The sequence below is a fragment of the Adelges cooleyi genome, unplaced genomic scaffold (genome assembly GCF_023614345.1).
Source record: "Adelges cooleyi isolate 19-005CV unplaced genomic scaffold, UGA_ACOO_1.1 ACOO_flye_CR_arks_rails_tigmint_CR_PRNA_733, whole genome shotgun sequence".
Classification (NCBI taxonomy): Eukaryota; Metazoa; Arthropoda; class Insecta; order Hemiptera; family Adelgidae; genus Adelges; species Adelges cooleyi.
In genome coordinates, this window is record NW_026096440.1 from 58702 (window position 1) to 72146 (window position 13445).

Consider the following 13445-nt stretch of genomic DNA (forward strand, 5'->3'; position numbering starts at 1 on the left):
TCTCTTTGTGGTTGTAATTTATAATAACTGTAATATTTGTAAAATCACGTTTTCCCTCCAAAAATCGTTAAAATGTAATACCACGTATCTCTTATTAAACATCAACAACACGTATCTCCTTATTTTATCCCATACATTGGCGGTGTACTCAGCAAGTTCTTCTATACTCTGTCCCAGAAGAGAGCATGCCGCAAAAAAACGAAAACCGGTCGGCTTGGCGCATTCCTTGAGTAGTGGGGGCGCGATCGGAGCGCGTCGGTCGATATCGATAACGGCCGATTTGTACGGTGTCTTTGTATACAGTACTGCCGTAGTGACACGTTGTTTACATGCTGTATACGCCGTGATAAAATAATTTTTTTTCTTAAGTTGTTAGTAGTATGTTTTGGCCGTATCGAATCTTGTTATCACAATCCTGTTATCACGATCTTGTTATCACGATCTTGTTATCACGATCTTGTTATCACAATCCTGTTATCACGAACCTGTTATCACGCTGTTATCACGATCTTGTTATCACGCTGTTATCACGATCTTGTTATCACGAACCTGGTATCACGATCCTGATATCACGAACCTGTTATCACGATCTTGTTATCACGAACCTGTTATCACGATCTTGTTATCACGAACTTGTTATCACGAACCTGGTATCACGATCCTGATATCACGAACCTGTTATCACGATCTTGTTATCACTACTGTGTCCGTCGAGCGTTGACGCTATACTAGCGCGGTTCCACTGGTATCACTACTAATAGCACACACACACACACACACACACACACACTGGCGGAACTAAGTGAACACGGTGACGGAACCGCGCTAGTATAGCGTCAACGCTCGACAGAAACAGTAGTGCACTGTCACAGCGACAATAGGCGGAAAGGGGAAAGGTATACGCATGAGCAGCAGCAGACGTAAGCGGACGTATGAAGAACCGAAAACGAAACTCTTGGCGGTCAAAGCGATTACGATAAGTTTTAAGGAGAGAAAATTCTTACGCATAGGATGCGCGTGGACGGAGACGGGATATGCTCTGGCAGCGATGATTGTGTGTTCCAACGGATATATGAACTTGAGCTTAAATCAAATCGTCGGGCTGGTAACGGGTATTAATGATCTCGCGCGGTTCGTGGGCAGCAATCAACGCGCGGCGTTCCACGTACAACCGCCGGACGGCATTATCATTAAAAAAACCAAATGTTTTTCAAAGTCATACCTTGACGCGGTCGCATCGCGTAGATATGGACTAGCATCTGAAATTCTGCAAGGGGATTACAAGGCGACCATACTAGGGAAAATTAACCAAGTTCTTAGAAACGATCCTTACAACTTGGATGCCGACTTAACACCGACAGAAATGTCAAGATGTAAGACATGGTATAACAACCTGGAATTTCGGAAGCTGGTAGCTGCCTTGGATATGTTCTGGATTAAGTTCCCGGATTCATACGGATCTAAGCTAAGGGTGTGCACACTCAACTCCAGGTTCAAAGATTGCTCCTCCATCAGTGAAATCAAGCATCTCTCAGAGGTTTCAGGGCGGAAAGTGAATGATGTGTTGAGATATGTCTTTAGTGTGAGGGTTAGGGATGAGGTAATGAAACTAGGAACCCCCGGAGAGGAAATAAATCAGGAGGATTCATACTTCCCATATATGAGAGAACTTGGTTTATCAAAGAGGTCGCCATACTCATCCACGGAGAATGTGCATCTTCATAACTGGGTGTCCATATTCTGTGCCTTATTGGGAAGTGAGAGATCTTTCAACGCCCGCATTGTATCCGAAAATGGACTTTTAATATCTCTAAATCTGGCAATATTTGCTGCATACGCATTTAGGACCTTTTCATCCCCTCAGATTGTATTTGGAACTCAGGCCGACGCAGACGCTGCAAAGGTGATAATGGATATGGATGCCGGGGGACCTGAGAATATTGACGTTGATCCATCCTCTCCTTTAGGAGTATTCCAACATATGACTCATAATCAAAATTCAATTCCGGAGGGTGTAAAACAAATATTCTCAAACTTGATATCTAAGAAAAACGGGGCAACCCGGAGGGACACCGGACAAACACCGGAAAGGACCGGACAAGCCTGGAGTTTTCGGAGAAAAATCCGAAAAAGCCGGAAAACGCGGGGTCATTGTGCCGGGAGTGTAATCGCCCCGGACACTGGCGAGCGAATTGCCCGGAGCGGTCAAAGGCCAAGTCGGGAAACGGGCAGAGTTCCGGTCGTTTCACGGGAAACCGACCGGACAAACGACAATAGATTCCCCGAAAACCCGAAGGTGCAAACCCAGCTACAGCATGTCCGACCAGGACTCGCACGTTGTACCGGGTAAGCACCGAAAAAACCGATTTGCGGCCTTAACATCCGGAGAAGTGGAGTTTCCACGGAAGGAAGCGACCGAGGAGGGAAGAGTTTCGGACACACAGGGGTGTGGCATCAATCCTGACCAAGGAGAACAAGGTGCCCATCCCGAGAACAGTATGCCGAACAAATTCCCGGAAGACCCGGAACAAGACCGATTAACAACTCAGTTGTTATCAGTCCCGGCGTTTAACTCAGCCACACTTCCGACGGAGTCAACTCTTCCGAGGATAAATCGGACAAGAGCTAAATCCGAAACAGACTCACTGTACGACATACGGTTGAGGGCTGCGGATTTATGGTCCGATGAAACGGATCCCACTGCGAAAAGCTATACTATCGACGTCAAGTCCGACCAGGACGAACAAGTCGTTCGGCAGTTTCCGCTTATCGGAGTGAGTAGAGCAGCAGCGGTCGAGGAAACAAGAAAGTTCAAGGTGCCTTTACCGGCAATTGAACTTGAGTTCCCGACGGGAGTTGTTGTCGCCCAACTAGACTCTCAAGCCACGAGGTCTTTTGTTCAACCATGGGTTGCACATAAGTTTGGTAGACACGTTGATGAGGAGCCAACTACGGTCACTTTGGCTGACAGCCGGACTATGCAAGTCCACGAGTATGCCGAGTTTACGGCGCGGGTCTCTGAACTGGAAGTGACGTTCAGGGCCGCAGTACTCGACCAGTTGATTGGTGATCTATTCCTCGGCCATGACTTCCTAGTGAAACAGGAAGTGGCATGGGACTATCAAGCGTGCACGATTCATCTGGGTACGACAAAACGCACCACAGCCTGCTGGAGGCGTCCGAAAGCCTCAAACAAAGGCGAGAAAACCGAACCCGACGTCATTATCCCGGAAGGGGAGTATAGTGATGACATCAGAGCGGTTCTACGGGGTTACCCGAAGGTTTTCTCCGGAGAAGTCGGGAGGACCCGAGTCATAGAGCATAACATCCGGTTAAAAGACTCTACTCCGGCTACCCTGAACGCCTATCCGTATGATCGTGAGAAACAAGACACCATAACGCGTATGGTAAGGGACATGGAAGAGCAAGGTTTCGTTGAACCGAGCATTTCACCATGAGCTGCCCCCGTTGTTCTCGCGAAAAAGAAAGACGGATCCCGGAGACTGTGCGTGGATTACCGTAGATTAAACATCCAAACGGAATCCGACGCACATCCGATGCCGGACCTGCACGAAATGGTCCGAGGAATGGGTGGTGCTAACATCTTTAGCACCCTAGACCTGAAGTCCGGTTACTGGCAAGTCAGTTTAACACCGGAGTCCCGACCGCTAACCGCGTTCCGAACGCAAATGGGCCTCTATCAATTTAAAGTGATGCCTTTCGGCTTGAAAAACGCCCCGGCCACTTTTCAACGATTGATAAACGAGGTCATGCGCGGTTATGTCGGGAAATTTGTATTTGTATATCTTGACGACATTGTAGTGTGCTCGAGCGGCATGTCCAACCATGTCTATCACTTACAACGAGTCCTAGAACGATTGTAAACACACGGGTTAACTTGCCAGCCGAAAAAGTGCAGTTTCGGGGTGTCCCGTATCAATTTTCTGGGTCATATTGTAGACGCCACGGGAATTGACCGGGAACCGGAGAAACTCACGAACATCGCCGAATTTTCCCGACCTAAAAAAGTCAAAGATCTGCAGAAGTTTCTCGGTGTATGCGGGTGGTACAGCCAATTCGTACCCAGTTACACGGAACTGACTGCACCTATGACAGATCTTTTGGCCAAGGGAGTAAAATGGCGATGGAGCAGCCGAGAAGAAAATGCGTTCCAACGGCTTAAGGAAGCATTAGTCACGGCACCCCGACTATGCCCTCCACTTCAAGGACAACCGTTTAATCTACAAACGGACGCAAGTGAGGTAGGTTCGGGGCAGTACTGTTTCAGCGAGAAGAGAACGGCACCCGAAGGATAATATCCTATGCCAGCCGAAAACTCAACCCTGCTCAAACACGGTACTCGGCAGTCGAACGGGAGTGTTTGGCGATTCTATGGGCAATAGATCGCTTCCGTCCATATCTGGAAACGGGTAAATTCACTCTCCTGACAGACAGCTCAGCGCTCAGATGGTTACACCATACACGGGACACGAACAGCAAACTGACCCGGTGGGCGCTACAGCTAGGAGCGTTCGACTTTGACATCCAACATGTCCCGGGAGTCGAAAATCAGGCAGCTGATGCGCTTTCCAGGCGACCAGTGGATGGAGCTCCGGTAAATGAGGAGTCTCTGGAATCTAACTTCCATGATCCTCCGGTGACCGGAGTATGTCCGGATAACAATCACATCGGGGCCATTTCGGACCGGAGGTATCCGGAGAAAAAACCGAAAGTAACCGAGAGTTATCCGGAGAATGTCTCCGTAAACGAAATACGTAAGGGGCAGGCTGAAGACAAAGAAATTTCCGAGTGCATTCGGAAAATACAGAGCCCGAACCCAGTATTTCGCCGCCGACACAAGTATTATCATGTGCAAGATGGTATACTTATGAAAGGACCGGAGAACTCCGAAGAAAAGGACTACGCGATAGTGGTACCGGCTGAAATGGCTGATCATCTTTTGTGGAGGTATCATGACCATGAAACAGCCGGACACCCGGGTTGGAAGGAAACCTATAGAGCGTTGGGCAAGCGTTTCTATTGGTCCAACATTCGCGAGACAGTCCGTCAATACGTCGCGAGGTGTCACATTTGCGCATGTGTAAAACCTCTCAATCGGAAACCGGAAGATCCGATGCGATCAAGACAACCTCGCCAAGCATGGGAGGTTATTAGTATTGACCTGATGGGTCCGTACCCAAGAACACAGCGTGGCAAAACGTGCATACTAGTTGCCACGGACTGTTACAGTCGGTGGGTGGAGGCGTATCCACTAGGTCAAGCAACCACCAAGACCATCACCGACACACTGGAGAGGGAGTTCTTCCCACGCTTCGGTTACCCTAGGGTACTTCTATCGGACAATGGTCCCCAGTTTGTATCCAAACAAATGGAGAAAGCACTGGAGAAGTGGGGTACTGAAGGATGGACTACTCCAATTTATCACCCACGAGCCAACCCAGTAGAACGTCGGAACCAAGACCTGAAGAAAGGGTTACGCACAGCACTAGTAGATCGCCCACACAGCCAATGGGACAGCTGTATACCAGCAATACTCTTCGCAGTGCGTAACCGAAAGAACCGGCTTACTGGCTATACTCCCTCAACGATGGCGCTTGGTCGAGAGGCGAAAGCGCCGGGAGATTGGCTTTTGGATATTGTCTCCACGGATGTAGACCCGACAAAAACGAAGGAACCCGAGCAGGGTCCGGAGATAAGCGCCCGAAGGGAGTTTTCCGACGGTAGAGACGGAATGAAAGCCCGATCCATCACCGGAAGTCCGGAGAACTCCGAAGGCTCCGGTGGGGAATCACCGGTAACCGGAGTTAATTTCCGATCACCCGGTGAGGAAATCGTTCTTTCCGGGGGGGGAGGAAACCCCTCCGGTAAAGTCGGGGTATTAACCGGTAAAAAGGGAGTTCTCCCGAAACAACCCGCGAAAAGTCGATCCTTTAAAGAGGGAGACTGGGTGTATTACCAATCACACCCTTTGTCAAGTGCCGAAAAGAAGTACCATGCAGGTTTTGCCCCTAAATGGTTGGGGCCGGTACAATTGGCAAAGAGGTTAGGCAGGGGAGTGTTTAAAACCCAAGGGAAGGTCCAGCTAAAGTTACATGTTTCGGCCCTAAAAGCATCTAGCTCTGGAGTAAACCCTTAAACGAAATGTTAATGTTCCCTGTGTTTCTGTTGATAGCATGGCTGAACAGAATCGTTTGTTCCGCCCGTCGCGACAGGTGGCCGCAAACACGGCGAGTCAGTTGAGGGAGCAGGCCCGAAAACTGTGGAGAGCTGCCACGGCGCTGGAGGGTCGACGGACCAGGGAGACCCTGGAGGACTGGACCCCGGAACGCATCCGGAGAGCGGAGCTCTGGGAGCTGAGGGCCAACGAGGTGGTGTGGGCGGCCTATGACCGCGGATTCGAGGACGGGGGTCGTCGACCACGGCCAGCCGAGGGGCACGCCGCCGCCAGGTCACGTCGACCGCGACCAGCAGCCGCGTCCCACAGCCACCGGCCACGCCAGCCAGCACAGCACCGGCTGGAACAGCAGCGGCCCAATCATCGGCACAACGTGCGCGATGGGATGGGGCGTTTCCGTCAACTACCGAAGTCGCCACCGCAACAACAGCCTCCACCACCCCACCCTTCGTCAGCGGTGGATGTCGCAGCGACACCGGTGGTTGACCTAGGTCAACGTGTTGACCCGGCAGGTGGATGGAGGGAGTTTAACTTCCTCCAACCGGACACGGTACAATTGATGGAGGTTGCGCCGGACGTCGACGCATTCCTGTCATCGGGACCGACAGTCCTTTCGGACTGAAGCCCGACCTGTCGGACTGGGGGGGGAGTATGACGCGGTCGCATCGCGACTCCGGTGGTGGTCGAGTGCTAATCACACTCGCCACCGCCGGATGGCGCCCGTGCCCGCTTTTCCCTCCAGTCGTCCGACAGGCCGCGCTCGCCGCATGGACGGGTTGGCCGCCGCCGCCGCCGCCGGCGATCACTTTTTCACTTTCACTGGGACTTCGACAAAATACGTTTTCGACACAATTTTGTTTTTGTATGTTTATTATGTTAAAATAAATTCAGACGTGATACATAGACACTTGGTTACCCTAAATTGACCCTATTCCTGACTCCAGCAACAACAACCTGATCATCAACGACGCGCACACCCGCCTTACGCTGACCGAAGAAAATTTGTTAACGTTGGAGTGGAATCGCGAATCAATCGTACGGGCACTTGATGATAACGCGAAAATATGTACAGCCCTGACGGAGTAATACGGCACGATGAAGAATGCGATGACGGTGGAGGTGATAAATCGATACGCAACAATGTCGGTCGATGAGGTGTACACCGCAATGATGAATCATCCTGTACACGGATTACCGCCGCGAGAACCAAGTTATTACAAAGAAATCGCGGTCATAGAGTACAAACGGCTGTGCGACGAAATATGGGGAGAAAATGTTAATACGATGATGGTGACGTCTAACTCACAATGGAATTTAGCAGAGTTACTTGACGGTTACACAGATAAGTAAGTAAAAAAAAAAAAAACCTATTGATTATATTTTAGTATATAGTAATTATAACAGGAACGACGTGGTGGAGGAGGAGGAGGAGAAGACGAGTACTACACCAGTAATCAAGTCAGACGGTGTGAGCATTGCTTCAACCCCACCACCACCACCACCGTGCGATAGTGTGGATGACCTGACGGTCGAAACCTGATAAGGTTATTTCCCGTTAGACCGCGTACAATGATAACACAAAGAAAATGGAGGGACGAAATAACCACACACACCATATATAAACGAACACGCTGAACCATTTAATCACATTCACACATACAACCAAATCAAAATGCATTACAGATATTTACCACCATCGCCGCCAAATTCGCCGACACCGTTTAGTACCAATTGGGTGCATATCGTCGACGATGATGACGACGACGACGGGTCGCCAGTGATAATACCGATGAGCGTAAGTCGATTTTATATTAAGGGAATAATTATATATAAGAAGCGTATAGTAAAAAAAAAATATGTGAAACAGGAGGTAGACGCTGCAGCAGCGGAAGCGGTGAGGCGTATACAGCTGCGAATAGAGAGGGTGTTCTCGGTGACCGACGTAGTGGGTAAGTAAATCAACCTTGGTGTGTGTGTGTATAAAACTAAATTGTCCAATTACATTATCACCAGATCTAACGATGTCTTCGGAGGAGGAGGAGTGCAGTTCGTCATCCACGACGAGTGTGATGGAACTACCCGTCAGCGACACGGAGAGCACAGACGAAGAGACTGAAAGTAGTAGTGCCGACGATGATGACGACACTGACTACGACGACGAAGAAGAAGAAGAAGAAGAAAATGACGACGCTAGCAGCAGCAGTACTAAACGGCGGGCGGACGGCCCTGTGCTTCGAGGGCACATAAATAAAAAATAAAAATGTAACAACGAAGTATGTTTTATATGATTAATAATATGTGTATGTTTGTTATATCATCTTGACGTACGATAAAAATAAATGAATATGTGTAATATACCTAAAAAAAAAAAACTGTGTATTCAATTTGTATGTTACCCGTCCAATCAATGGTTAAAAGAAAAAGGTTGATAACTGAGAGCGAAGAAAGGAAAGGAAAAAAAAAAATGTTTTAATGCAATGGTTATTTATTTTTAAATAACATTTACAATCATAAAGATATATTAAATTAAAAAAAACAGGTATTGTTATATCAATTGGTATTACAAAATTTTGTGCACTTCGCTAGTCAAAGTGTTATATTCAAAAATTTTATCGTGTACGATTAAACAATAAGCAGCGGTGCTATCAGCCACGTTGCTAGCCGTTTCAAAATCTATACGTAAGTCAATCGGCGCGTTCTTAACAAAATCATTCTGTTTCGAACAATCTACAACGACGATGGGGGATGTCGACTTAAACTCTGCTGCGGTGAACAACGGGTCTCCGACCGGAACGCCGTAATACGATTCTTGAAAACTCGCATACATGTTGTACAAAAACGAAAATTTATCACCGGCATAATCGATTTTTAACGTATCGTACGGATACGATTCAGAGTTGAGATATACTTTCAACGTGGTCAACCCGCATCCGTCGAACTGACTGGTGTTCGTCGCGAGTTTATTTTTCCGATCGGTCTGCAAGGCTACTATCACGTATCGCGGCTTTTCCGTGTGCGTGCTCGTCTTAACCGCCCAGGAATGTTTGTTCGACCGGGGGAGCGACGGATAAGAGAATAGCTCCCAGCTACGGAAAGCGATGGATAACGGTTTTTTCGCGTCCAACGCTTTGAGCAACTGCAATCTAACAGAATCGTTTACATTGACGTGCGGCACTCTCCACGTAACGTGATCCAACACAACGCTTGCGGCTGCGGCGTTCGTTTGAAGAGCATCATTGTCGGTGCTCGCACGGTGCAAAACGAGTTCTTGTCGCGCGTTAATTATGAGTTTTCTGTGATCTTCACAAAATCCCAAGATCAACCTGAGCGGAATAACGACATCAAACTTTTTTGTTGTGTTCGCCGACCAACCAGCGTTCGAGTACCGCCCGTGTACCGCCTTCTGCATCGTTACGTACCCCTTGAGCGTGCTAGCAACGCCTGGTTGTCTCACCCGATCGATTTCGACTGAATTCAGCTCATAGCGAATCTCGTCGAACAAAAACATCAATCCGTTGGTGACGATGGTCACGTCGGATGTGTCAGTAGCCGGGGTGACGACAACGGATCCCTGCAGACATAGCAGTGATTCGCTAGGGAGTGTGTAGAGGTCCTGGTGTTGAATCGCGATGCGGATCTCATCGTTGTTCGTTAGACTGTTGCTGGAGAACGGTTGATAAGTGTGAAACTCGTATTTAGTGATGCGATCGTCGAATTCGACTCGCCGAGTGATGTCCAAAACGTCGATGTCCATTGACGGTGGTTTGATTCGCGAGTTTGTAGCCGAGCGCCGATAACGTTTGCAAGCTCTGCCGTGTTAACCGGGATCGTGCCGACGGCTGAATGTACCGAACCGGACGCGCGCGGACGCTTTTAAACACCAACCCCATCGCGCACGTGTAAACGTACTGTGATTGGTTCACCGCGGAAGTCGACCAGCTTCGAGTTCTGATCGGTAATCGTGACCCGCACGCGGTCGAGACGATCCGTCGCTATTGGATAATAAATCAGATTACGCGGTGATTCTGCGATCTGAAACCCGGGCGGGACGGATGGAAAAAAGTCATAGATCGCGCGACTACGAACGTCGTTGACGAATGCGCCTGCCGCGACGTTGCATGTGATTCTTATACACGTAAGCGGATCGATGGTGATCAGACGACCGGATCGGTGCAAAGTGTTCGCCGGCAGCTCGACCCGCTCAAACCCCAATAGTGGGCCGACGCTGTTGGGGGCCGCGAAGCTGATGTCGCGATTGCACAGGAGTTCCGATTCAAACGTGTTGACGTTGGGATGAAGCGCGAACCGGTATTCGGGATTTAGGTTTTCGACTAGTGACTTGAGCACGCGAGCCAAGGCGGACACCTCGTACGACCCGATGGGTACCACGACGTCGTCATAGACATCGACTGGTAACGGCGACGGAGCGTCCGGTTTGATCTGCATTGAACCAGCTGTAATAGTTAATACTAAACTTACAAGACAGGATATTATGAACGCTGATTTTGTTTATTTAGAATCATTCCTAAATTTAGAAGAACTATTGCCATTTAAAGCTCATAGTGATATTCAAATTACATCAAATACTTCAGAGGAAATCATTGCTGGTATAGTAAAAGAAACAAATTTAAATGAAGAATCAGAAATTGATATAAATTATGATACGATATAATATGAAAAAGATAAAGAACTTGTTACACTCAATCCTCCATTATCTGACAACAGTGAAATCACTGATATTGATGTCAACCAAATAGTTATTAATGAAATGTCAGTTGGTAAAAAAAGGAAAATAAAACCTAAAAGAAATAATATATTATCTCGTGAGGAATCAAAATTAAAAAGAATGGCTGGACAAGAGTATGTTGGTTTTAGTAGACAAGGAAAAACTGTTAGCCAAGATAAGCTTAGAAATAAAAGAAAAATGAAAGAAACTTGTAAGTCTGAAGTATGTAAAAAGTCTGCATTTCGTCACTGTCAAAATTTTACAGAAAGAGAAGAAATATTCCAGCAGTTTTGGGTTAGTAATTGGGATGAAAAGAGAACTTATATTTGAAATGTTGTGACTAAAAAAGAAGTTAACCGTTAAAGTATTAACTACTGGTGGAATGAGACGGAAAGTGAGCTTGAAGCCTCAATTTTCTGTTCTATTATTATAGATAATTTAACTTGATACTTGACTAGACATGAACAAGACAGTTTGAAACAAAAACCGAAAAACATTATATTATACTCTGATGGTTGTGGGTACCAAAACAGCAATGCGATAATGTCTAATGCTTTACTCAGTTTGTCTATTCAACATCAGGTACAAATTAAACAACATTTTTTAGTAAAAGGCCATACACAGATGGAATGTGATGCAGTACATAGTATTATATAGAAAGATTAGCTTTGGAAAGTATGAAGCCATCAAAGCTAAAACGACATTTAGTAACTAAACATCCCCAATTCCAACATAAAGATATGAAAATTCATTAGAAGTTCAAAAAAATGTTTTGCGTAGTTTAACTTCAGTTCCTAAAAAAGCTTTAGCTGCGTCATTATAGGTTTCATACTTAATTGCGAAAAAAAAAACACACTCTATTGGCGAATCTCTCATCTTGCCAGCCGCTATGAAAATAGTATCAATTATGCATAGCGAATCATATGCAAATTAATTAAAAACAGTTCCCTTATCAAGAGATACTGTGTCTCGTCAAGTTGAAAATATGTCTGATAATATTAAATCACAACTTCTAAATAGATTACGAGGAAATTATTTTACAATGCAATTAGATGAATCTACGGATTAACTAATCATGCTCAACTTCTTGTGTATGTTAGATATTCTTATAAAGATAAAATTGAAGAGGACTTTATTTTGTCAACCATTAGAGTAACCCGGGGTATAATGGCACATGGGGCAAAATGAACTATTGTGTATAAGTAATTTCGTATTTGTCATCTGGTCAAACTGTTTTGTTATTATGATTTTGCTATCATAGTGTTACGAACCCTTGTCTTGGGCATATTATTATAATATGTTTTTTATGTATGTGTAAATAATTTCTGTTAGAATAAGAACATCAGGAATTGGTGTTGGCCACGGCCGAGTCGAATGGAATTTGCTGACTTAGGGATTTCGCCCTAGCCAGACGGCTCGAGCCGTGCCCACCACCAACGGGGAGTTAGTCGTGTAACTACCGTCAGTGAATAGTGTCTCACAGAGTATCTGTTTTACAGAGCATCTATGTTTTTTAGAACATCTTAATTAAATGTAAATTGTGTATATTATCAGAAAATCTTATTTTATTCGTGTATTTGTGTGTTACGTTTAAAATACAACCAGAAAATCCGCCAATACGTTGTGTAATTTACTGACTTTAACCTAATAATCGTCCTATCCCGTGGCTCACGTTACATTTTGGTGGCAGCTGGGGAAGTCCAAATACTACATCACTCTAGATTTAGCCCAGGGTTATCACCAGGTCCAAATGCATCCAGAACATCGAGAAAAAACCGCTTTCAGCACCGACAAAAGACATTTTGAGTTCCTCAGAGTTTCTTTTGGTCTGAAAGGTGCTTCCGCGTTATTCCAACGTCTCATGAATACCGTACTAACTGGTATTATCGGTTTAAAGGCTTTCGTCTATTTAGATGACATTATCGTGTACGCTGCTAGAGTCACTGAACACACGAAAAAACTAACAGATGTTTTCACCAGAATCCGAAAATTTAGTTTAAAACTTCAACCCTCGAAATGCGAATTCATGCGTAAAGAAGTTACCTATCTAGGGCATGTCATCACAGATCAAGGTGTGAAACCAGACCCTCGTAAGACCAAATGTGTTCTCGATTTTCCAGTCCCAACTAATGCAAAGCAAGTAAAATCTTTTCTTGGTTTATCGGGCTACTATCGCCGTTTTGTACCAAATTACGGACACATAGCAAAACCTCTGACGTCTCTTTTAAAACAGGATGTACCTTTTATTTGGTCCGATATATTCCAAGACTCGTTTGAGACACTTAAACGAGTACTCGCCTCAGAACCTCTGCTCCAGTATCCGGATTTCACTAAGCCTTTTAACCTGACATGCGATGCGAGTGGCTTCGCTATCGGTTGTGTTTTGTCCCAAGAGCCCATGGGAAAGGACTTGCCGATCGCTTATGCGTCTCGTACTCTTAACAAGGCTGAAACCAATTACAGCACTACTGAAAAAGAACTTTGTGCCATCGTGTGGGGAATTAAGAAATTTCGTTGCTATAT

The 13445-nt window shown here is 46.2% G+C and overlaps 2 protein-coding genes across 2 annotated transcripts; one reads left to right on the plus strand and one right to left on the minus strand.

Annotated features, from left to right (window-relative positions):
- Positions 1-7356: 7356 nt before the first annotated feature.
- LOC126845285 (uncharacterized) lies at positions 7357-7829 on the plus strand. The gene is made up of 2 exons (XM_050583935.1): positions 7357-7542; positions 7601-7829. Exons 1-2 carry the CDS (start codon positions 7364-7366, stop codon positions 7734-7736), a joined length of 315 nt encoding a protein of 104 aa, XP_050439892.1. The 5' UTR covers positions 7357-7363; the 3' UTR covers positions 7737-7829.
- A 927-nt stretch (positions 7830-8756) lies between these two features.
- LOC126845288 (uncharacterized) lies at positions 8757-9950 on the minus strand. The gene has a single exon (XM_050583937.1). The coding sequence runs from the start codon at positions 9948-9950 to the stop codon at positions 8757-8759; it is 1194 nt and encodes a 397-aa protein (XP_050439894.1).
- Between the last annotated feature and the right edge of the window lie 3495 nt (positions 9951-13445).